Here is a 25,245-nt window from a genome sequence, read left to right as displayed (position 1 = left end):
TTATGTCAAGCAACAGTTTAAATGTACCAAAAAATTCATCAAATAATTGCTCAATGCTGCTTATTTACAGATTGTGCTTTCTCTTTTCGTGGCGGTCATCCTTGACAATTTGGAGCTAGATGAAGATATAAAGAAACTAAAGCAACTGAAGTTCAGAGAGCAGAGTGCCGAAATCAAAGAAAGTCTTCCATTTAGACTGAGGGTTTTCGAGAAGTTTCCCGATAGCCCCCAAATGACCTGCCTTCACAAAGTTCCTAGCGATTTTAATCTACCCAAGGTACCATTTTGTGTCATATAAATATATCCCAAAGTTTAAAAGTAAACATCACTAATTTTTTCACTCCAACATTGATTTAATATCACCTTGAACTGGTATCTTAAAAGTAGAACTTATTACCTTCCCTTCTTGTAAATAATGATCGAGTAAACAGTGTTTTGGATATAGCGCTCTATGCACCACTTGTATTCAGATATATGTCAAAAGAAAAGCTTCCTCATCAGTTAGCTGTTGTCGTGAAAAGACTTTGTCTAGTAACAATGTTTTCATGCGGCTTTTAAAAACTTATTTTACATGACATGAAAAGTTCATAAACAAAATTTACATGGACAAGGATTATTTAAATGTACTCTTTAATTTATAACTCTGCAGGTTCGAGAATCTTTCATGCGGCAATTTGTGTATGAAGTTGAGGAAGACGAATTGGATGGACCATCGGGAAAGAAGTGCACCGGTGGCGCAGCTTGGGATTGCAAGATTGTTTATAGAAAACAACGACCCGTTCGAACACTTGCCAATGCTCCAAAATTACGACAAGGTTCCACTGACCTTAGAAAAGCTGCCGTCGCCATAATCATTAAGTAAGTTATCAATCGCAATGTATACATACTAAAATCATTATATATGTCCCAAAAAAAAACATGGATACACCTAGACCTTAAGTCAATATATCTTGTTTTAAAATGTACCAAAAGATTCTCCGTAAAGTTCCACTTTGTGATGAGATGCGACCAAAAATTTTGATTGTTTTAATGATAAATAAAAAGATCTCGATAATCGTTTCTTTAACCTTCCCCTCCCGGTGATATGTATTTACTACAACTTGACTTTTAAAATGGGAATACCAATATAAAATATAATAAATACGGGCTCAGAATTTCTGTATTCCTCTGTAATATAATAATGCATTACATGAAATTATCATAATATAAAGTTATTCATATGCAGCGACAGAAATAAATAATTTGTGAAAAAATCTAGGATAAAATCACCAATACACAATCGTTTCTGTATGTGCGCGCATGGCGTGCTTTGTGTTCCTATACGCGCATGTCGTAACGTGTTGACTGCGTTAGTAGTGCGCAGATAGTCTTACGTGGCGGTTGTGCCACTACGCCAGCTATTGCGGCTAATTGCGATGTATTTTTTCCCCTTTTTTAGATGGTCACCAGAGGTAGCATTACAAAATTGTTACATTTTAACTTCAACTATAATCAATAAAAGCAACATAAAGGAATATTCACATTATTCCCGATTTTAAACCACATTTTCATATGGTGTACAAAATACATATCACCGGTGCACGCGGAAGTTTTTAGCACTGTAATAAAGGGTTAAAGATAAGCAAATAGATCTTGATCCCACCATTTTCTGTCTTGTTCTTTCAACCTTGCAGTAAATAGCGCATGAAAGAGGTGAATGATGGATAAAAATCCTAGATTTATTAGGTGAACCCTGATTTATAGCTGTTGTGAAAATCGTTTCAGTGACTCTAACAATCAGCGGCTGATGCTTGGAGACTCGGCCCTCCTGGCGGTAGGTGGAGTGGCAGGAAAGACAGCGGGTGGTCTCAAGTCACAAGGAACGGTCACCAGTGCCAAACAAATGAGGATTGATCAAAAGAAGTTGGTACCTTAAAAGTATTTTATCTTGACCCTTCTACCCCTGGCTGTTAGTGTACCTACCGTTTTAATGTTTAGTGCAGGGGTCGGCAACCTCTTGGACCAAAAGAGCCAAATGTGAATAACAAAACGGTTCGGAAATTTTAAGGGACCCAATTTTTAATTTACAACAATTGAATTGAATTTATTGAATGTTTAAAACATGGGTGGCCAACATTTTGAGCAGCCGGGCCAGATTTTAGAAATAAAATTTCCTACCGTGGTGTAAAACAAAATTTATTTTACTATTCAAAGCAAACAATAATAATGTATAAAAAGTTATCATCATTCTCAGTGTCGATATTGTATTTTTATCTGCATTAAATTAACATCACGGACTCAAAAAAATCAGAACTGTGATCGTACGAATAGCTACAATAGTTTTGTACTCAAGCAGAACAGAATTTTCCACTTTTTATAGCAAAACTGGATTGACAGAAAAATATGACATTTGTGTAACGGGTAAATTGTATGAATTTTGTTTCAATTGCGACATATATACATGTTATGTGACCATTCCAGATAACATACTTCATGTGATAGGTATGTTTTTTTTAAAATACCTATTCTCGGATATAACGAGTAACGGCTATAACGAGCAAATTCAGTTGGTCCCTTCATCCTTTTTACAATCAAGTTAGACTGTAAAACAATTTTCTCAGTATTCTCGGTTTAGCTATTCGCAGCATTTTTTAGGATTTAACCCCCCCAAATACATAAATCTGTATAGTTAAAATGACATAACGATGTCTGATATGTGACTTTCCAACTTTGGGACGGTCAGGTTTGGTTCTCGGTCCATCCGGCGGTCAGTCCGCTCAGGTTCCATCAAATTGAAGCAGACGTATGAACATCTTATGGAAAACGGAGACATCGGCGCCGCCCCCAGGGTCACAAGCAGCCGCGCCCGACCTCACGACCTGGACATCAAACTTCTCCAAGCCAAGAGACAGCAAGCTGAGATGAGAAGGTAATCATTGTATTATATACTGGACTAAATAACAGATTAAACACAGAAAATGGGCGGGCAAATCTGCTATATTCTATGTCATTCATTTGTATTGACTATCTTGAAAATGTTGTATTAGCAGAACTAGATGCTAAAAAAATTCCAACTGCATCTGGTCTTTCAGGTGGTCTCTCAGAAGATGTGCATCGGTAGATCATATGTATCACTCATATGATTTGTTCATTATACTGATAAATTGAATGATGAATCTTTCATCTGATAAATTGCCCCGGCGAATGGGGAAAACTTTTATCACAATAATCAAAACACAGGTCACAGAAACTTTTAACGAGGTTGACTAGAAATTAAAATCTGTCCACTCAATCAATGTAAATGGACGTATCATTTCAATCCCGTCATTCACTAATGACTCACTTCTACTAACAATGAGTTCCATAAACTACTAGAGTGTCCCAATTCAACACAAAAGTAAAGTTAAATCACATGGATGACAGCTATAAAGGCTAATGTATTTCTGTCTCTTATTTTGGCCGCGAGTTTTCGTCTCTTTTTAACATATTCAATATCAAAATCTACTGATTTTGATTCCATCTACACTGGCGAAACTGTTGTATTTTGGATCCTAGGCATGGTCAGTAAAAAATTATCAATGTGGTTCCGTAATTAACTTAATTGAAGTGCGATCATTAATGCAAAAATTTTTCATGTTGTGATATAGTAATCCAATTAGATATTGAATAAAATCACACTCTTTGATTGACATATTTGCCATAATGGCACCAGATATTATTTTAGATAAATCCATCATGTTTGGGATTGATATGTTCCTTTGAATGAACAACCACGGTATACATTGAAAGCTGTCCCACCGCATGTCCAGATCTGATACAGAAGCATCTAGGCTTCCTGACAGATCTGCTCTTGCTAAGCATTTTTTTTTTGACTAAGTTGCGAAATTCATTGAAAACGTGAAACAATATAAAATTGTATCCCAATTTTGCTGTGAATTTACATTTAAAAGCTTTCAATATATCTGTCACTGCCAATCTAAATAAATACAAGATTGTAAGTCCATCACCAAAATTTCTAAAAGTACCCAAGTGTAGGCAGTGAAAGGGATTAGTGTTTAGTTCAATTAGTCAGCTAGATCCGATTCCGACTCGACGTTGGCCGGTACACGGACGCCCACAACCCCGACCGGCACAGCAGACAGACACGGAAGAGTGCAAAGACATTTACAGAAAATGGTCAGTCATCGCATTTCCACTCAACCATTATTCACGTATAGTATTCAACCTATAAAACACAAGGTTTACTTATGATTCACAATAAAACCATGACAAAACAGACATAATTTGATAACAGCTTTGCAGCCACAAAGTTTGAAATTGTAAACAAAATATATAATCTATAACTAACAATTTGACATATTCTTGATCTTATTGAATATTCCTGGGGCACTAAAGTTTTTCCCTCTGTTGAGATGCATAAACCGACATGCATGATAGACCTGCTAATGATAATGTTCATACCATTTGTTTGTAGGAATCAACGTGAAGAAGACTTGCGTGAGAACCATCCATTGTTCGACACTCCTTTATTGGCTGTCCCTAGAGAATCTCGATTCCGGAAACTCTGCCAAGGAGCCGTATATGCCCGATATGATGCAAGGCTGAAGGATCCACTTACAGGAAAAGAAAGAAAAGTTCACTATAAAACATTGCAGTAAGTATCCTCCAATTTTCAAATTTCGTTTTATTAATTGATTCGGCAGTCACTGTGTGGTAAAATCTATCCACTTTTAATTTATCTTCAACCCATAAATGAAGCTTATTTTTGTGCAGAGCTAGACTTTTTCTGTAAGTTTCCGTCACATTCCCAGGTCTGGTAATCGAAACTTTTGTTTTCCATTCAGATCCAAAAAAAAAGTCAGATGTAGAAATGATCATTTTGTATAGTTCGCAATACCAATATCACAATTTATTTTTATTGAAATAAAAGTGTCTACGATTAATAAAATCCGCTCTCCATTTTATAACATTTTATTGCATGAATTGATCATAGTTTCATTACTATTCACAGTGTTACATAGTTTTTAGTTAATCTTTAATATTGTTTTAAAAAGTTACAAATAAAATGTAAAATATCACCAAGATACAGCTTTAATTTTCTTTTGACATCTCAATGAAGATGAAGAAGAATATGGAAGTCTGGGCATTTACAGGGCTTACGATCGTCATAGGCTGGTTTTAGTGATCACTGTAAACACATGTAACATTCACCAATTCTACCTATGAGTGACAACCACCTACTCAAATTTTTGGAAGTTCTATATAAATGATTTTATAACATTGTGCTTGAATCACTAGAATTTCACTAGAGACATCTATTGGTGAAATGAAAGAAGCTATTTATCGAGCAGAAACTCTCACTTGTATATAAATATTACACTTATGTAAAGTTATCACTTCAACCAGCCTATGACGGTTGTAAGCCCTGTAAATACCCAGACTTTCATATTCTTCTTCATCTATGTTGAGATGTCAAAAAAATAATATGAAAACAACTCCTATAATTGGAGATAATCCAGATTTGTGAACAAGTATTTGGACTCACTCAAAATGTTGTACAGATACAGTTTAGTATGCAACGACTCGCTCGCAAAGTGTTTAAAATAGTTGTGGAATCAATATGTCATTCTCGATTGTTGGTTGTTTTACAAGCATTTGATGCCGAATATTGTATTTTTAGTAACTTCCTTGGACTGGTAACATACTTAGACTGGGTGATGATCTGCGTTACTACTCTTTCCTGCCTTTCGATGATGTGCGAAACTCCTTTATACAGAGTTATGGAAAATCCTGCATTACAGGTTTGTGGACATGTATGTGACGTTGTTTACGTATCATTAGTACTTGAAAGTGATGGGAATAATAATGATGTTATAAACGTGTTACAGGTTGCCGAGTATGGGTTTGTGTTTTTTATGAGCTTAGAATTGGCCTTAAAAATATTAGCAGATGGGTTGTTTTTTACACCAAAAGCATATTTGAAAGATGCCGCCTCTGTTTTGGATGTGTTCATTTATGTGGTTTGTATATGTTTCAAATTATGGTTACATGTTTAAAATATTTTGACAAATTGAGTTTCAAATAAGATGTATTTTCACTTCATTGGGATCCTCTGCCCGGTAGTAGGTAAGGATTAAATGTATTTATTTTCTGTTCCCAGTTATATCAACTATTCTTTTAAGGGGCTGTCCTGAATCAGAATGTCATAAAAAAGTTTTTATTATTATTGCTTGATTGATAGATAACCATCTAGTGACAGATACCTATTGTAAATATTTTCAAGAATATAAAGCTGAAAGCAGGGAAGTGTCGAGCCAGAGGTCCATACAAATAAAACTGCTGCTTCTTTGGCTAAATTTAACTATTTATTTCGAAATCAAAGAGAAAGAATACATTAGTTGCAATAATTGCCATCGCTAGCTACTACTTTTGTGCATCTTTCTGGCAAAGCACGGATTCCGCGCTGCAAGAAATCCTGGTCTTTTGAGGCAATTCATTGGACTATCCAATTTAGAACTTTTTGTAAACTTTGAAATGCGTTTTTTCCAGTTTTTATTTTCATAATTTTTCTTAACTGGCAGATTTGATAGCTAAAATACCAAACAACTTTTTTAAATGAACTCAAGTTTTTTTTTTAATAAAGCAGTAAAGTTTCTTCTTAGTGAACTTAAAAAAATGACAAAGAGTTGATTTAAATTATTGTTACAGCACCTTAAATTTAATTTAATAAAAAAAAACTTTTTTTTTTTTCAAACCAGCCTGTAAAATATTTCACGTTTTTCTGTCTTTTTTAGTTGACCCAGAAGAAAAATATATTGTTAAACCCTTCTTTGGTTTTCCGCTTCTGTCAAAAATTACAAGGTGGATCTTTCCCACCAATTGAAGGTTGCAGGAATAAAACGCCTGTGATGTAGCCTTAAAAATCTATTATTTACATTTTTAATTTTTTTATAAATTTTTTGTATTCATTTAATATATAAAACCATACCTTAAAATTCAATGACTGCTTCCGAAAAAGTGTGGTTTGACATTCCGATTCAGCATAAATATTAAACTGCTTTGAGTTTTCATCTGTCCCATTGTGTCCTTGATTTTTGTTTTATAATTTGTTGTTTTGTAATAAATTGTATTTCTAAATTATAGGTTTCTCTGACATTTCTATGGTGGATGCCTATAAATGTACCTCCTGGGTCTTCAGCCCAGTTGCTGATGGTTTTGCGGTGTGTTCGGCCTTTAAGAATATTTACCCTGGTTCCGCACATGAGGAAAGTTGTCTATGAGCTGTGTCGTGGTTTCAAAGAAATCTTACTGGTAATTTATTACATCATTTACCTCTCGGAGAGTACAGAGGAACCTTATGAAATTACCCCAGATATTGCATCAAGCGTATTATTCATGTGCTATCAACTGTATAAAGAGGACTTGTAGTGACATCTGTGGGCTTCTTGTTTTATTAAAATGGTGGTACAATTGAATATAATACAATTTTGAATCTTTTGGTTCCTCCTATCGCCCAACTGGTGGATAGAGCACCACATTGGAACGAAGCGGTGTCAACTCAATCTTTGGTTATGCAGAATGATCAATACTGAGCTCCAGTTTGTTGAATCTAGAAGTGGAATATAGACAGGATACGGATGACGTAAGTAAAGGAGCTCAGGGTGAGAAATATTGCTGCTATATGGGAAATGAAATGGATTAGTAATTGACAGGAATAGAAGAATAGCAGCAATTCCTGGGCACTTGAGACCAGTACCAGAAGGTGTATCCAGTCTCTTGAGATTAAAAATACCTATTTATTTTGGCAAAACTGATAGTTGAAGATTAATTCTTGAATTGATCACGGTTACATTGTTATTCACTATTTTATTATTGGAGACATACGGACTAAGCATTTCTATCATGAAAATGGAAAGCTTCTTGAAATAGAAATGTTTGGATAATAGACCGTATTCTTAGTAACTTCTTGGTATAATGTACACTCGATAGTTGCTAAATGATTTGGGGGCAACATAAACTTAACACTTTGCCTGATTTGCCCGTACTATACACGTGTCCAGAAAAATGGGCGGATTCGTCCGTTCTTGGTACAGGCAACCCGGCGAAGAAGTAGCTTTAACTGATTTTATTATAGTAATGGCGTTAGTAGTAGATTATAATAAAGTTATGGGCTAGAAATATTAGATGGAAGACCTTTGTGTATCAGTTTTAAAAGTAGTTAAAAATTCTCTAAGTTTAAACATTCAATAAAAATAAAAATATGTTTTTTTTAAATGTGGAAAATATTTTTATATAATGCCTTTCAATAATGCATTATTTCGTTATCAGAAACGAATTTCATAAAATGGCCCTTTTTTCAAATAAAATCTTCATTACAAATCATCAGACAAAGGGTTGATTACAGTGAAGAAATTCTGTGTCTGAGATATCTTTACATGAGAGGGTACAGGTATTATCGTTATTGGCTCTACCCAACCGAGTGTCTTCAGGGTATGCACATTTATAATAGCTTAGAGACTAGAAGGAACATGGATTTGAACGCTCAATTTTTGCGAATCGTTATACAATTTGATTGATTATCTTGAAATTATGCAGAGCATAAGTTTGTATGTTCCTGATAGTTACCTAAGGCAGCGTCAGCATAGATTGTTTCACTTTCCAATACACAGGATCAACCTACCGATGGTTATGCTTATTGGAAGAGTTACTCTGTATGTTGAACAATATGGCTTTGCATATAATCATTGATTTCATGTCTTCGAAAGGGTTTTCTGAAACCGGATTCTTCAAAAGCCTCTCTTCTATAAATATAAAATTGTATCAATATGTCATGTATGTATATAATTAATTCCAGGTTAATTTTTGCTTAAAAAATAGTAAAGCAATTTAGTGTTTAAAAACTCACATCAGTCTTCAATGGTAATTCTTAATGCTCTTGTTTTTTTTTAAATCACTAAAACCTCAAAATAATCTGGATGGGTCAAGGTAAAAAGAAACTATGGAATTTTACAAATGTTTTATAATATATATGTGTAAATGTAATTTATTAAAAATTTCATTGTCTAGTTCTGTATAGAGTAATGGTTAGCATATTTTGTTAGAATGCATGAGGTGTTTGGTTTGATTCCCAAATGGGTCTGTGTTTTGCAAAAAATGATTTTTTTGCTATTGATGTAATGCTTATAATATTATTCCTGTACTCCTTGCTTTATGTGTAAAGCTGACTAAAAATACTTTAATATGTCAATATACGAAACTCTGCAAAATTCCAGTGGACAAAAGTACTCACTACTCATCTCAGCCATCTTTGTTTATCAGTGTCATTAAAATTTTTACGTTATTTCACGTTTATTAAGTATTATCAGTTAAAATACAATTTGACTTATTTTTAACGCATTGTTTGCGGTAAACACTTAAAGGCGTCTTTTACATACTGTTGGTAGATATCGAGAGACGCTTATAAACGTTTTATTTGCTTACTTTTGGTGCAGCGTGAAACGCTAAAAAACATTGTACAGATCGGAATTGAGTTTGCAGTTACTTGCGATTAGTATACAACTATCATTAGTATACTAATTACGGTCGAGGTTGATGTAAAAACTGCCCGACAACAATGTGTTAAGATCACATTGATTATGGGAATCTAAACAAGTATCTGGTAATACGTTCCATTATTGAATAATTTGAACACCTTATTGATAGATGGCAGTCTACAGGACTATGTCTACAAAACTGGATCAGATTAACCATATTAACATATTAAAGTATGTAATATTTGACTCCCATGCCTTTATGGAATATGAATCGAAACAGCATTACGTAAATGTTGCTCAGTAAAGTGAACATTGAAATAGTAACTAACTAACTAACCATCACGCCGCTTCCCCACAGGGGTAGGCAAAGAGAATAGAACGCCACACCACTCTGTCCTTGCAAACATTCTTCGCCTCTTCCACGTTCATGCATCTCCTCATACATACCCGTCGATTGTTACGACTCCTAACCTGACCACTTTCAAGTATTTGGCATACCTGATCGTGCCATGTTTTTCTCGCACCCACCCATATACTTTAAACATACATACATACATTGGCCAAGAATCGGTTCATACTGATCGGCCAGTTTTATAGTTTGTTCCTGTGGCAAAAATACCAAAATCGTAAGTTACACTTATTTAAGATTTCGGTTTTTCATTCTTTAGGACAAACCATAGAATTTTAGTGATAGGTACTCTATTTATAGTTAAAATTACAAAAGAAATTAAATGGGTCTGGACCTGTTACATGGCTGAGATTATTATTGTACCATTTTTAATAGACTGATTTTTTTTTCAGGTATCGACATTACTTATTTTATTGATGTTCATTTTTGCAAGTTACGGTGTGCAGTTATATGGCGGAAGGTAATTAAATTATTTAAATTTAAATAAGTAGAGTTACAGTTATATTAATACTGGATTTAGGATTTTACGTTATTGCCAACGTATCACTCAGTTGTGATAAACCACCACAATTCTAGATAAGATAGTCTTAAAATCTTATCTAGAAGTGCGGTGCTAAAAATTTAATATCATAAATTTTCATTTATTTTCTTTTTAGCTGCAAAATAAAAAACAACTATATTTTATAATTAAGTTAGAGTTAACTGAATTTCACACAAAGAAACAGAGAAAATGTTTATGTACTAATATTTTTTGTCATCTGTCACTCTGAGGAATATATGAGTAGAATAAGGGATCTTTTAGGGATAGAAAAGTTGGTTCTATTGCCATTAAAATGAGTGTATACTTCTCATCCGTTCTTTTGGCATCTACTACATACTAGAACAGGGTCTGCAAGCTATGCGGCGGGAGCAGGGTACAGAGCCCATAGATCCGTGTAGACCACATGTGATGTCAGCACAATTTAACTGTCTTGACTCCAATTTTAATCTCAATTTTCTCCACATTGCATACCTAATAAATAATGGTTTGATTTTCCTTTAGACTGGCTCGTTGCAATGATCCAACTATAACAAAGAGAGAAGATTGCGTGGGAATCTTTATGAGACGTGTATTTGTGACTAAAATGAAACTTCACCCCGGATTGAATGAAACATACCCATCGATGCTTGTTCCACGAGTTTGGTGAGTTTTGTTGTATTATAATATTGTGGTAGTAATGTCTAATTTAAACATTATTCTCAATCACCATTCCTCTCTTTGTAGGGCTAATCCTCGGCGCTTTAATTTTGATAATATTGGCGATGCTATGCTGGCTCTTTTTGAAGTGCTTTCTTTCAAAGGCTGGTTGGATGTTAGAGATGTTCTTATAAAAGCTTTAGGACCAGTAAGTGTATATTTCAATGCGTGAACATTATTACATATGTATAAACAATAGCTAATATTACCATTATCTTTAAATATATTTGTACAATGCAGTTTTACCTTAGTTTAATTTTTTACTTTTTCGCATCAATATTTTTTACTTTATTTTTTTATTTATTTAATATGGTTACAATGTTTTATACAGTTTTAATGAATTTTCTAAACATTTCTAACAATTTTAAAATTAAGAACGCAGTTCTCTTCAAAAAAAGAGACAGAGCTATTGTGCTTGGAGAGGGACTTACACTTGTTGATATGTTTCTGATTATTTTGTTATGTATTTTTTTTTAGGTACATGCAATTTACATCCACGTTTACATATTCTTGGGTTGCATGATTGGCCTTACACTCTTTGTAGGTGTGGTTATTGCGAATTATTCAGAGAATAAAGGCACTGCTCTGTTGACGGTCGATCAAAGAAGATGGTAAGGTTTCATATTTTTCATGTTACATTTTTTGCCCATCGAAGGCCAGAAATTCATTCTACATTAGTTTTTTGAATTTCAACTAGTGTTTTCTTTATAGGTGTGACTTGAAGAAAAGATTGAAAATTGCCCAACCCCTTCATCTTCCGCCACGCCCTGATGGTAGACGGTTCCGTGCAGCTGCGTATGATGTCACCCAACATATAGCTTTCAAGCGATGTATCGCTATCGCTGTTCTTCTTAACAGTAGTTTACTAGCTGTGACAGTAAGTTTTTTTTTTTATTTCTAGCGGTTCATACCTGACTTTTACAATAATAACAAGGACCCATATGTATTTCCTATTCTGAATTAAAAGCTAAATCACTAGCTAAGCAATATTTGAAACTCATGGCTAAAATATTGCCAGAGGAAACTTGCACACAAAATGTTGCAGTAGTACATACAATTACAATTTTGATTATGATTGCAGTGGATAAAAGAAGCGGCTCACACGGAATGGTTGGCGTTTACTTCGGCCTTGCTCACTTTGGTGTTTGTTTCTGAAGTAGTTCTCAAAAACATTGCCTTCACGCCTCGTGGATACTGGCAAAGTAGGCGAAATCGCTACGATCTACTCGTCACTGTTGCAGGCTGCATGTGGATATTCATACACTGTACATTAAAGGTATATTTACACACACACACTGTGTACATTAAAGGTATATTTGCACGCACGCCCACACACACACACACACACGTCCACACACACGCGCACACACACACACACACACACACATACACACAAATTGATTTTAAACTTTAGGAAACTCCTCTGGCACTGAATTTAAGAGTCAACAAAAATGACACCCTATCGCATTGAACGTTAAAGAATTTTAAACATGTTATTTTCTTCATTCTAGAACGACCTTTCGTACTTCATCGGCTTCATGGTGGTTATACTACGATTCTTCACAATAACGGGAAAACATACAACCCTAAAGATGCTAATGCTAACTGTGGGTGTGTCAGTTTGCAAGTCATTCTTCATTATTTTCGGAATGTTTCTCCTCGTTTTTTTTTACGCTCTTGCTGGCACTATTGTGTTTGGGAATGTCAAATACGGAGAGGGTATTGGAAGGTACGTTTCTACGTTTTACATAACTAAACATTTCATTTTCGTAAATAATGTCAATTGTACAGCTTACAATTGAATCGCCATTTCAATTCAGTTTAAATAAGGTTTAGAAATAAAATAATGTTAATCTTGTGAGACACGTTACAAAAATTTCATTAAAAACATTGTATGATCTTTTCTTAAAATATAAAAAAATAAATGACTGCAACTCTCTATACATAATTAAAAGTTAACCAAGTGCATTGTTTTACAAAAACGTGATCATTGACTATTTGATATCTTACTAGCTTAATATTGCCCTGAAAAAAATCCCAAAGGATTTTAAACTTGGAAGTATAACATATTGACTTGTTAAAAATGACTAACTGCATTGATGTTTATTTTCTTGCCAAGCAAAAGTGACTTAAATAGCCCTCCTGAACATTTTCCGTTTTGTTAGTTGGTCACTTTCTCCTGTACTACTATAAAATATCTAATTTTTTATGTATCAATGATGCTACGATATTTTAAAGTTAGAACACAAATGGCCATAGGAGTCATGTGAGATGCTCTAGTAAAGCTCTTGTAAAAATGATTTAAATCACATGTTATCATAGACGGAATCCAGCCTTTAAGATTACTTTATATAATCTCCACAAAAGGCATTTATTTTAAGTAAAGTACACTGCAAATCAATTTAAAATGGGCTACATGTAAAGAAACAATTTTTGCACATTTTAGAGTACTTTGAAATAGAATAGAGTGTTTATAAACATAATTTTAGAAAGGACAGAATTTCCTCATACTAACACAATAAAAAATAAATGTGGTCATAAAAACTACAAGGATCCAAGCGTAGCAAATTTTTTACCAAGTGATTTCCAATTTAAAAAAAAAGGAATAATATTAGAAACAATTTTACGGATATATGTACTAAAAACACTTTTAGTCAAAATCTATCATATAAATTCAGCCATTACTCTTAAAAGTGCCATGTAGGCATTTCAACGTAAATATTATTATACCATATGGAGAACACATCCCAATTTGTTGATAACTTTTTTTTTAAATAACTTGAAGGAGGGCAAACTTCAACACAGCCATTCACGGAGTGGCCATGCTGTTTCGTATAGTGACGGGTGAGGATTGGAACAAGATAATGCACGACTGTATGGTGGCTCCTCCTTACTGCACGCCCCGAGACAACTACTGGGAAACCGACTGCGGAAACTTTACTGCCTCCCTCATATACTTCTGCACATTCTACGTTATCATTACCTACATCGTTCTCAATCTGCTCGTGGGTAAGATACACCATCTTCCTTCACTTCAACCTTATAAGCATCAAATCAAAGTAATAAAGATGTTCAGTCATAGCAATGTGATCACTTAAACCAGCCTAGATCGTAATTCTTGCTTACGACCACACATATTCACATCCTTTTAAAAGATCTTGGCCCGTTTTGATAGCGGATCAACTTGTACCCTTTTACAAAATGGTTGACAATTTTTCTTGAATATCTCTGAAACTCCTTTACTGGAGTGCTCCAATTTTGTAACTATCACCCTCAGTTTTTATTTACATTTATTATTTTTTTAAGGTGACGAAAACGAATGTCATTACCAATCTAGTGTAATTTTGTGAGATTTATAATAAAACATTAAATAAAAACTTTTAACATCATTTGAATCACTCATAATTAAAGAGCCATGCATAACAAACTAAGACTCTTGCACTCACTTAACTTAACAAATAGTCCAGTAAATTTCTTCTCCAGTATCGAGATTCTAAAAATATTTCACTGCGTTTTTATTTCATATTTCATGTGCCATGATACAAGTATTAAATGCAGATTTCAGACAACAGATGGCAAATTGTATGTATACGTCATTCATTTTCAGCCATCAACAAGAGTCAACGTACACAACTGATGAGTTTTAAAAAAAGTACAGTAAAACTTTAGAAATTCAAGCTCCGTAAATCTAAAATCCCGGAAAATCTGAGCAAGATTTTTAAGAAAAAATATTTAAAAAACACGCAAAGATACATTTAGTATGACATAAAATTATTATATCCAACCTAATTCTGTTTAAAAATTATTGAAAAGTTAATAAAGCATACAGTACTGTACCTGTGTTGCTCTCAAGTATGTACTGTAATATTAGATTGAAATGTAAAAAGTTGCAAATACCTTAAAAGAAACAATGTCATATAGTACTTCATTAACATTACAACGGCATACGGCGACGCGTATAACGCAATTACTGTAGTGTAAAGTACTACGTACATATTTACTGTATTATAAATTTCTTGGGTAAACAGAACTTTTACAAATTCGAACCATAGCCCTATTTAGTTTGGATTTCTGGGGTTCCACTTTATTGTTTTGCTGTGTTCAAAATGAGGAAATTTGTGTCAAATAAAGAGCATTCGCGGACAGCATCAATTTTATGTCTTCATTTTAAGAAAACTGCTACTGAATCCTATCTATTACTTAAGCTTATGGTGAACATGCTCCATTGCAAAATACGTACAAACGATGGTTTCAGCATTTCAAAAGTGATGATTTCCGTATTGCAGACAATGAATATGGAAACGTGCCAAAAAATTATGAAGATAAGAAATTGCAAACAGGAACTGGAGGAAGACAATTCCCAAACACAAAAACAACTAAGTGATTAAACGTTAGTCAACAAGCTGTTTCCAATCGCCTATGAGAAATGGATTCTGAAAGTCAGAACATAGATACCACATGTGCCGAACGAAAGGCAGATGAAAAGACGCAAAACCACATCTGAAACTTTGCTTGAATGATACCAAAGAAAGTCGTTTTTGCATCGCTCAAATGGATGAATTTTGAGAATCCAAAGTTCAAAAAATCATGAGCATGAAAAACGATGCTGTGTTTGGAAGGACCAAAAAGGTGTGCTCTATTTTAAGCTATTAAAGCCTGATGAAACGGTTGATACCAAACGCTACCAACAACAATTGGTCGGTTTGACCCGTTAGCTATTAGCAAAATGACCATAATATTAAACCACCACAAAATGATGTTCCTCTATGACAATGCTCCCTCACATACGGCAAAACCGAAGCTAGTGACACGTTGGAAGCACTCAACTGGGAAGACTACCCCATGCGACTTACTCACCAGACTGGCTCCTTCCAATTATTACTTGTTTGTATCAAAGAGTTTAGCACTTACTGAGCAGCGCTTTGGTTCATTCCAAGAAATGTAAATGGATTTACGAATGGTTCGCAGCAAAAGTAAGCGATATTTTCTGGCGTGGTTTTCGCAAATTGAAACAAAAACCTAAAAAAATTATATCATAAAATTGATTAAACCACTTTTTTCTCATTGTTCCCGAATTAATGTTTTTTAAATAAAGAAAATATGCATTTCATACTTGTACACCAGGTACGCTTGCCCACTTTTCCCTTCCATGGGATTATTGTCACAATTAATCAATAAAAAAATTGTACGGAGTTGAACAAAATTGCAAAAAGAAGGTACCTTAGAGTAACGGATTTGATCGAAACGTAAATGAGCTGATTCCAGATGTAGCACGTAATAGTTATTGTTTCTTGTTTCTAACTTGAGATAGATTTAATTCTGTTGAATGCGATATTAATGATTTATGTATACAATAATGCGATACTTTATTTATGCATATTTTATATTAGCAGCGATAAACGCGTTCATTGCCCAGAACAAATTGAATATTGGTGCGCATGACCTCCCAGACTTATCCCTTTAAAATTATGTCTATATTCTCTGCACGGTATGTATAAATAATTTTGTGTGCAGTGAACGTGTTTACTACTATTTACCTACTATCAATTGATTTATACCACATTATTACATTTAAAATCTCTTCAAAATTTGGAATAAACTAATAATCTAAAGTCGGAAGCATATGTAACCATTGGCATAATAGCACAGCGATTATCTATGATCTGCAATACCGCCCGCAGTTATTTTTTAATCTCTATAATCTTTACATACCTGTATATGTATAGATTGTATTAACAAATATTGTATTATATTGTTTGCAGCCATTATCATGGAGAACTTTTCATTATTTTACTCGAATGAAGAGGACGCCCTTCTTTCATATGCAGACATAAGGAATTTCCAAAATACTTGGAATATAGTAGACATACACCAGAGAGGAGTCATTCCAGTCAGAAGGGTATTTTTGTTTTCCAATGATCAATAATCAGGTATCATCACATTGGCAAAAGAAATCATCGATATTATTATTTCTGTATATGTCACTTGAAGATTTGGATATAATTTGTTTGAAACAATATATTATATGATATCGTACAATGTTTTTCTACAGTATATCAGTCTCTACGAGCAGTATGAGCTATACCGGGTATGGCCGGGTATGGGTATGGTATTGTGAGTCACTTTTTGGTGAGGTACCTATCTTACGCATTGGATATTTCTAAATCAGTTGGAAATATCTTATATAGTTCGGAAAAGTATTATTGGAACTCTAAATGTCAATCATATCATTCTTAGTTTGTTTCCTTTACCTCTCCCCTCTCAGCTCCCAACCTGATACTACTTCTTCATCACTTTATAGTTCATTCGATATTGTAATTATTTGTTTAATCATATTACAATCAATTGTAATTTATGTTTTTTTTATTTGTACAACCACTATTTGCCCTCAAATTACAAACGGCTGTACACGGCTCATACTTTTGAACAGTATCACTAATTTTATTGTTGGTTGGTTAGAAGATATTCCTTCTTAGAAATAAGCCCGCCAATGTTCATATACTATGTACAAAAGTTTTAACAAAATAAAATAAATTTATTACTATGCACTACGATATACACTTCAATTGAATAGTCCAATATTAGGGATAAATCATTCACATTTTTACAATAACATAATTTGAACATTTGTCATCTTGGTAGTGATGAGAACCGATTATTTACTAACTGTGACTTAAAATACCGAATATAAAATTTGACCAAAATCTAAGTGACATCATCATCCGGTGTAATAAAGGCACTCAAACAGTCCGTGCTTGCTTTATTATTTTGCTGAACTGCAAGCATGATTTCTACTTGTGTATTTATACGAATATGTATTTCTGTCGGGAAAAAACACCCTTGTCTAAATTTTGTGGAAAAAACTAAATCGGCTTATACTAAATGTTTTGGATTGCATGAATTTATTGTTAGCATGACTATAGTTTCAACAGATATAACTGGTATTCGATGTATAAAGTTAATTGGTGTTGTTTAAACAAAAATCTTCTAAATAGGTCGTTTACTTTGGAAATATTGTATTGGTTTGTATTTAATATTGTAATATGAATTATGTTTATTAGTTAGAATGGCCCACTGGATATATTGCTGCCAGCTAACCCTGTGAAAGTTTGTCAGTATTTAATCTAATATTTCAGCAGCGGGGTAAATTTAAAAAACGAAATAAAATAAACACTTATGATTACGAAGACCGTATTCCAAGAGTTAATTTAAAAAAATTAACAGCCTTTGCATTTTTTTACCTTCCTCGGGTGTTCCTATGTTCCTGGCCGTGAACCAGTTTAATCTTACATGTCTTCATCTTTGCAAACACTAGATATAACCCCACAAGGGATTGTCATTAATAATCACTATTAACAGTACCAACATTTCTTTTATATCATATCTATATTTTAATTAATTCCTTATTGTTTTTGTTTAGTCATAGATGTAACTATAATATCATCATTATTTATTTAATACCAGTTGTTAATAAATTGTTTGGGGGTATTTTTGTATCATCAATGAAACAGTAAACAAATTTTGAAGACAAGCCACTATATCAAATTCAAATGGTGGTAGTAATTTTTACACAGTAATTTAAAGTGGCGGTATCAATGAAAACCTGAAGATTCCTTTGACATCTACTTCTTTCACTCCTCTCAATATAGTCAATGACTTATGTTGTGTACTAAATTTCAGTTTTTTCCAACATGTTCATGACAGGATCTGCATCTTCCAAACTATAGTTATGCTAATAGTATTTTTTATGATAAATTTATTTCTAAAGTTTAAATTAATATTTTTTTATCGTGGATTACTGAAGTTCCAGACTAGTCACTTAGGTATTGGTATTAAAATATTTCTTTATTTAAGCGAAGTAACTACTTCTGGTTTATTGAAATTTTCCTTTCATTCAAATATTTCAGGTGAAATTCATCCTTAGATTGTTGAAAGGAAGACTGGAGTGTGATCCTCAGAAAGACAGGCTTCTGTTCAAGTACATGTGTTATGAACTAGAAAAACTGCATAATGGTGAAGATGTTACATTCCATGATGTCATCAAGTAAATATAATAATAGATTTGTTTATGTATTAGAACACATCATTCCCGTTTGGACAAATCACTTCATATCTAACAAACTCCACAGGAATGACATATATAATCATATTTCATCTCTTCTCCTTAATTTATGCTAAACCCATGTTCTTTTTTAACCTGGCGCCATTGTGGCAGTTAAACAGAACACGGAAAGGAATGGTGCGATCTGTTTTGTACAACTGAAGAAACAAGCTATTGTTTTCTTGAAAGTGCTCCGTGAACAAACAACTTTTGTGGGATTGGGTTCATCGTCAACACCCAAACAGTAGACTGTTGTTTACTTTTAGGTTCATACGAATATATCCTTGTTCCGTCTCCTGTTATAATATTGGATACGGATTTTAAATGTCCTCGGTCGATGTTTTTTAACATTTGGTTACACTAATCATCACAAGCCTCTTTTTTCGGTTCGGTCAAATTATGCAGAATCCATCTGGAAAAAAAACTTTCTCAGACTTAAATGCTCATGTTTTTTTTGTTTTGAATTGTTTTTTGTCTTTGCCATGAAACCCCTCTAAATCAGTAAGTCACATGACGATCATCTTCAATCATGTTGCGCACAGTATCCATGTTTCTCGGAACGACAACCGATTTTGGTCGACTTTCAGGACATTCATTCATTCACTGACGGACGCACGACCATGACAAAATTCTGCAAACCAATTGTAAACGTCTCTGATGGTGCTTTATTACCAAAAGTTGTTCGATGTGATTTTATGCATTGTTGTTGAGTAAACCTTTTTTTCAAATCATCAAAAATCATCCAACGCAAACCCTCATAAATGATTTCCATTTTTGCACAAACTTACTTCTTTCAAACGTTCACTATCAAGAACCTAATTGGTCAATTGACTAATTAGTAAGTTGTCACTGGCAACGCTATAACAAACCTTAGTGTTCACAAATACAGTGATGTCACAACTCGCAAACGCCATCTACTATTCGATTATAAAAACTTTAAAGGCAACCCTCCAATTCAATAAATATTATGTGGCCATTGTGGCGGGGTACAACTTACCCGCAAGGTCTTTGCACGCGTGTAACTCTCACAACTGACGCAGCGACACTGATTTGAGCAGTTAACGCGGTCATTGAGATCAATGAGTTACTGTGAGCATCAAACCATAGCTCTGCGTTGTTTTAAAATTGTCCAATTTTTAAAAAGTGTCGGGTATTAAAAACCAGCCTACAACGGCGCCGGATTAAGTCCTTGTGTTGATTAAATTATAAAAGTGATTTTATTTATGTGGTTTGAATTTTTAGTATGCTATCATATCGGTCTGTGGATATTAGAAAAGCACTCCAATTAGAAGAGCTATTGGCTAGAGAAGAATTTGAGTATTTAATTGAAGAAGAAGTTGCCAAACAGACTATACGGACATGGTTAGAAGGCTGTTTGAAGAAAATAAGAGCTACAAGCGTAAGTATTTCATGAATTAAGTCAACTCATTAAAAAATAAATTTAAACCTTTTTTTAAAAAAATATTTTTCATGTATTTATAGAAACAACAGTCCAGTTTGATTGCTGGTTTACGTGCTACAAATGATATTCAAGCTGCCCTGGATGCGGATGAACCAGTTGTGTTATCAAGAGTTGATTCCGGAAACAAGGTATATATTCATAATATATTCAAGATATCGTTGTTGTTAATTTGCAATTAAAATAATTAAGTTAGTATATTTCATATGTAATAATTAATCTAGGAAAAATATAATAAAAAGGGTCAAATCTTATGCTTAACTATGACTTAATTCAGGAGTTCCCAATCTTTTTCAGCTCGCGGCGCACTTACAAGCTTAGTATTTTGTCACGGTGCCCTAAATTAGTAAACTATTTGGAATAGATATAGTGACTATATATAGGGTCTTTCAATAAAGACTTTCAAACTTTCACAGTTAATAGCGACCATATTGTTGATGCTACATCTCTGACGCACACTTTGTTTTATTAAAATTTATTGATAAAAAGCACCTAATGAAAGATCCTGTATATATTTTAGTCCAAATAAAGTTTTATTATATTTGTAAGAATTCAGACTTGAAACAGAGAACAACAAAAAAAAGAAAATATTTGTGGTCCCGGATAATGATAGAGGGTCGACTCACGGTGCCCCTCTTTACTTTCTACGGCGCACCAGGGCGCCGCGGCGCACACTTTGGGAACCCTTGACTTAATCAATTGGTATAATTATTGGTAGAAACTTAATAAAAGATTATTTACTTATGAAATTATTTTCCTTGTATTTATAATATAATAAATAATTAATATAATAAATAATTAATATAATAAAATAATAATATAATAAATTATTTGTAATTTACATATTCCGGTGTCAGAATACCATTGTTGTATTTGCATATAAAGTGCAATTATGGTAACAATACATACATAAAACTTTGAAGGTCATATTCCCATGAATCAATTTTTTTGTTGCAAATATAACACTTACATTATGATGCCGCGGTATTGACTACAATTTAAATCAAAGTATAGGATTGCTGTTAGAAAAACCCAACTCAATCTTTGGATAGTAGAATTAGGATCACCTGTAATGAAAAACATTATTGTATTTGATTTTTCAGAGTAATCTAGACACAATTCAGCAACATGAACAGCAGTCTACTTCTATAGCCACCATGGGATCGTACACCGAACTACCAACCACCACAAGTGTGCGTCCTGGCCTCAGACCCGGGAAGAAACCTGGCCCTATTGTGACAGGACCTGCTCAAGGATTAAGCAGGTACTATAATTCCTAGGAATGATCGCAGAAACTGCTAGTTTTGAGATTCTACCTCATCTAACTAGTCACCCACCTACATTTAATTCACTGATTTCAGAAATATGCACTTCAATAGAAACATTACATTACTGAACAAATAGTCTATTTTTATTTAACAAAATATTTTTTTTAATCCAATTTGAAGGTACCTGATGTTATAATTGTGATTCTTGCTCTAAACAAGTCTCTTCTCTTTCGCGTCTACTCTAATCTATTCTCAGTACAATGATTATTTTTGTTTTTTTATCCCTTTTTTTTTTTGGGGTTGAGCGTGTTTCTTATGGGAAAAATGTTTCCATATGTATTTGTCTAATTAGAATGATGGCGAATATAGACGTTCCACTATATTTACATTAAAAATTAATATATTTTATTTTATTTTCAGATCTGATAGCGCTGGTAGTCAAGGAAGAAAGTTTTTGCAACCGACTTTAAGTGATCCTCATCCGACAACTACCAAACGACCACAGGGTTTGTATGATGGTATTTTTCTAAATTTCTTTTGGTGTTGTTGTTTATTTTCAATGTTTGTGTTATCACTTTGCCAACAGTCATTTGGGTATACGTTCTCATACCGCCAAATGATTTTATTGAATTATTTCAAATTATACTCATTGCACAAACTACCTTATATTTTATTTTGTGTTTGTACCAGATGTTTACAGTTGTGCCAGATACAGTTGTTACAGACATTCTTAATCAGCCAATAGATGAATCAAAGAAAACTGGTTTTGTTTTTTGTGCTTCACAATTACCATAAGAATATCAATTTTAAAAAAATGATGACTTTAAGGAAAAAACTAAAGAAGATCTGATAATATATAAGAGGAAAATAATAATATTACAAAATATAGAAATGTGAAAAAAACTGCAGTTCAAAATGATGAACCCTTATATTTTTCTTATATATGCTTTATTAAATCCTTTATATTTTAGTGACTGAATCTGGGATTTCCTGGTCTAAACACAATTTGATATTACATGGATAGCCTTTAAAATAATATTTTAGATTTACAGAATAACAAAAATATGGCATTTTTCCCCGTAGTTTTTAATTTTGATTGTTATATGTGATGTTATATGTTAATATGATATTAATTATAACTATATGTAAATGTGTCAGATATTTACCTTTCCCTTCCGGTGCTTAAATAAAACGCGCGTCTCAGTGTTAGGTAGTCACTACACAAAAAAAATTAGCAACTTTAAATTGGAAAAATATAGACATTCATAGCTAATCCCTTTAATTCATTATAAATGAAGTCTAAAATTATAATAGTTTTAGATTTATTTACTGAAAACATTAAAAACCCATCTGGCAACGCTCACAGAACAAGCATAGGGCCACTCTTGTCGGGAGCCCAAAAGCTACTGCCGCTGTGCCGCTACCCTGTTAGCCGCTACCCAGAGAACATTGAGCTTTGAGCTCCTCATGCTTGCACAGTGCAAGTATGCAAGAGTGAGATGCGAATATAGTTTCGCAGTTCCCACACACTCTTCATACGCGCTGTTTATACGCGAATTTGTTTCCGATATTCACAAAATATCTCCGATGCACCTGATAAATTCTGATTATTATTAATATTATTTTTTAAATCAATGCGTAATTATGTTATGGAGGAATACCTAAAATCTTGGCATTGTATTTATTATATTTATAGAGATACATATAGGGTCCGCCATCTAAAGTTTTTTTTTTCAACTAGTGCTTATTTCGTGAATGGTAACACTTAGCTCATGTCTGATTTGACAGATAATTAGTTTTATCCTTCCGCTGAGCGAATATGGTTGTGTATACGCTTGAACAACGCTGGGAAATATTGCGACATTACTTTGAAAATCATGGTTATGTTGCAGAATGTGTGCGAAAATTGCGTACGGTTTTTGGAAGAAGAGAAGCACCGTCAGCTCCGTATGTTCGTTATCTTGTGAAAAAAGTGAAAGAAACTGGCATCCTCATCGATAAACCAAAGCGTGAAAAGCCAAAAACAGTGCGTACACCCGAGAATATCGATGTTGTGGCAGAAAGTGTGCGTGAAGCGCCATCAACATCAATTCACCGTCGTTCTCAACAATTGAACATTTCGGAGACATCATTGAGACGAATTTTGCATAAAGACCTTGGTATGACGCCATACAAAGTCCAATTGGTTCAGGAGTTGAAGCCAACTGACCATCCAATGCGTTTTCGCTTCGCTGAGTGGGCCTGCGATCGACTTACAGAAGATGCCGATTTTGCCAAAAAAATCATCTTTTCGGATGAAGCTCATTTTGATCTTGGCGGGTATGTAAACAAGCAAAATTGTCGTATTTGGGGCACAGAAAACCCGCACGCATACATTGAAAAGCCGGTACACCCAAAACGAGTCACTGTTTGGTGCGGATTTTGGTCCAGAGGCATAATTGGGCCATTTTTCTTTGAAAATGAGCAAGGAGTGGCCGTTACAGTCAATGGCGATCGTTATCGGGCCATGTCGAACGGATTTTTGTTCACAAAAATTGAAGAGGAGGATATTGGCAACATTTGGTTTCAACAGGACGGCGCTACGTGCCACACAGCCGAAGCTACACAGTTTTTTTTTTATAGCATTTTCAAAAAAAAAAAGTTATTTGGCGGACCCTATATTATGGTTATTAGAAGCAATGTGTACAAGGTACACAACACCGGGAAGGGAGGGTTAAAATAGAGTTTTTAATGAAGGATTTCTTTGTTTATAGCACCATCTACAGGAAAGATCACGAGTCCGCGAGCTGGGGGTAGTTCTGAAGTGGAGGCATCAGGCATCAGCAGTGGAGGCGTGGAAGAGCGACCGCGACTGCCGCCTGCTGTGCACGACGTTAGGGACTGGTGGAGAGCACAGCTGATTCACACTCAATGCCACTGAGAACCAGTATAGCGAAGACGATACTTACACACTGAAAACTCTGAAAGACCATTCCTAACATAAAAATTTCACTGTTTTCAAATCACAAATTCAAAAGTGGTATTGTTTTTTTTAAGGCAAGAAGCGTATTATATTTTACAGATATATCTCTACAAAACCTTTGTATATCACAACAACAACACATCAACAATTTAAAGTTTTTTTTTTTAACATTCCTTTAGTTATATTGAATCATGTTGACATTTTGTTTAATTTCAATTATCCACAAAAAAAGTTACTCTTTATTCTGAAAATACAAAAAAAATCTGAGAATTTCGATTCCGAAAAAATATCAGCTTT

At 33.9% G+C, this 25,245-nt stretch overlaps 1 protein-coding gene across 1 annotated transcript in view; it reads left to right on the top strand.

Moving 5' to 3' along the window:
- The window catches only part of na (sodium leak channel non-selective protein na), a 39,640-nt gene extending 14,614 nt beyond the window's left edge, over positions 1–25,026 (top strand). Inside the window, exons 12-34 of the mRNA XM_088261352.1 lie at positions 71–277; positions 650–858; positions 1,765–1,903; positions 2,715–2,908; positions 4,454–4,633; positions 5,660–5,780; positions 5,868–5,999; positions 7,123–7,290; positions 10,314–10,381; positions 10,964–11,104; positions 11,186–11,306; positions 11,636–11,769; positions 11,870–12,035; positions 12,240–12,434; positions 12,670–12,887; positions 13,944–14,167; positions 16,921–17,057; positions 19,066–19,202; positions 20,502–20,658; positions 20,742–20,849; positions 21,822–21,982; positions 22,407–22,504; positions 24,740–25,026. Of these exons, the coding sequence (XP_088117478.1) occupies positions 71–277; positions 650–858; positions 1,765–1,903; positions 2,715–2,908; positions 4,454–4,633; positions 5,660–5,780; positions 5,868–5,999; positions 7,123–7,290; positions 10,314–10,381; positions 10,964–11,104; positions 11,186–11,306; positions 11,636–11,769; positions 11,870–12,035; positions 12,240–12,434; positions 12,670–12,887; positions 13,944–14,167; positions 16,921–17,057; positions 19,066–19,202; positions 20,502–20,658; positions 20,742–20,849; positions 21,822–21,982; positions 22,407–22,504; positions 24,740–24,906 (3,582 nt within the window). The 3' untranslated portion in view covers positions 24,907–25,026. The remainder of the gene's footprint in view (positions 1–70; positions 278–649; positions 859–1,764; positions 1,904–2,714; positions 2,909–4,453; positions 4,634–5,659; positions 5,781–5,867; positions 6,000–7,122; positions 7,291–10,313; positions 10,382–10,963; positions 11,105–11,185; positions 11,307–11,635; positions 11,770–11,869; positions 12,036–12,239; positions 12,435–12,669; positions 12,888–13,943; positions 14,168–16,920; positions 17,058–19,065; positions 19,203–20,501; positions 20,659–20,741; positions 20,850–21,821; positions 21,983–22,406; positions 22,505–24,739) is intronic.
- Positions 25,027–25,245: the final 219 nt, after the last annotated feature.

This window comes from Brachycentrus maculatus, unplaced genomic scaffold (assembly GCF_059751285.1).
Source record: "Brachycentrus maculatus isolate JH-2025_06_01 unplaced genomic scaffold, ASM5975128v1 h1tg000153l, whole genome shotgun sequence".
NCBI lineage: Eukaryota > Metazoa > Arthropoda > Insecta > Trichoptera > Brachycentridae > Brachycentrus > Brachycentrus maculatus.
The sequence above is the reverse complement of the archived record's forward strand: the minus strand, read 5'-3'. Positions and strand labels throughout refer to the sequence as shown.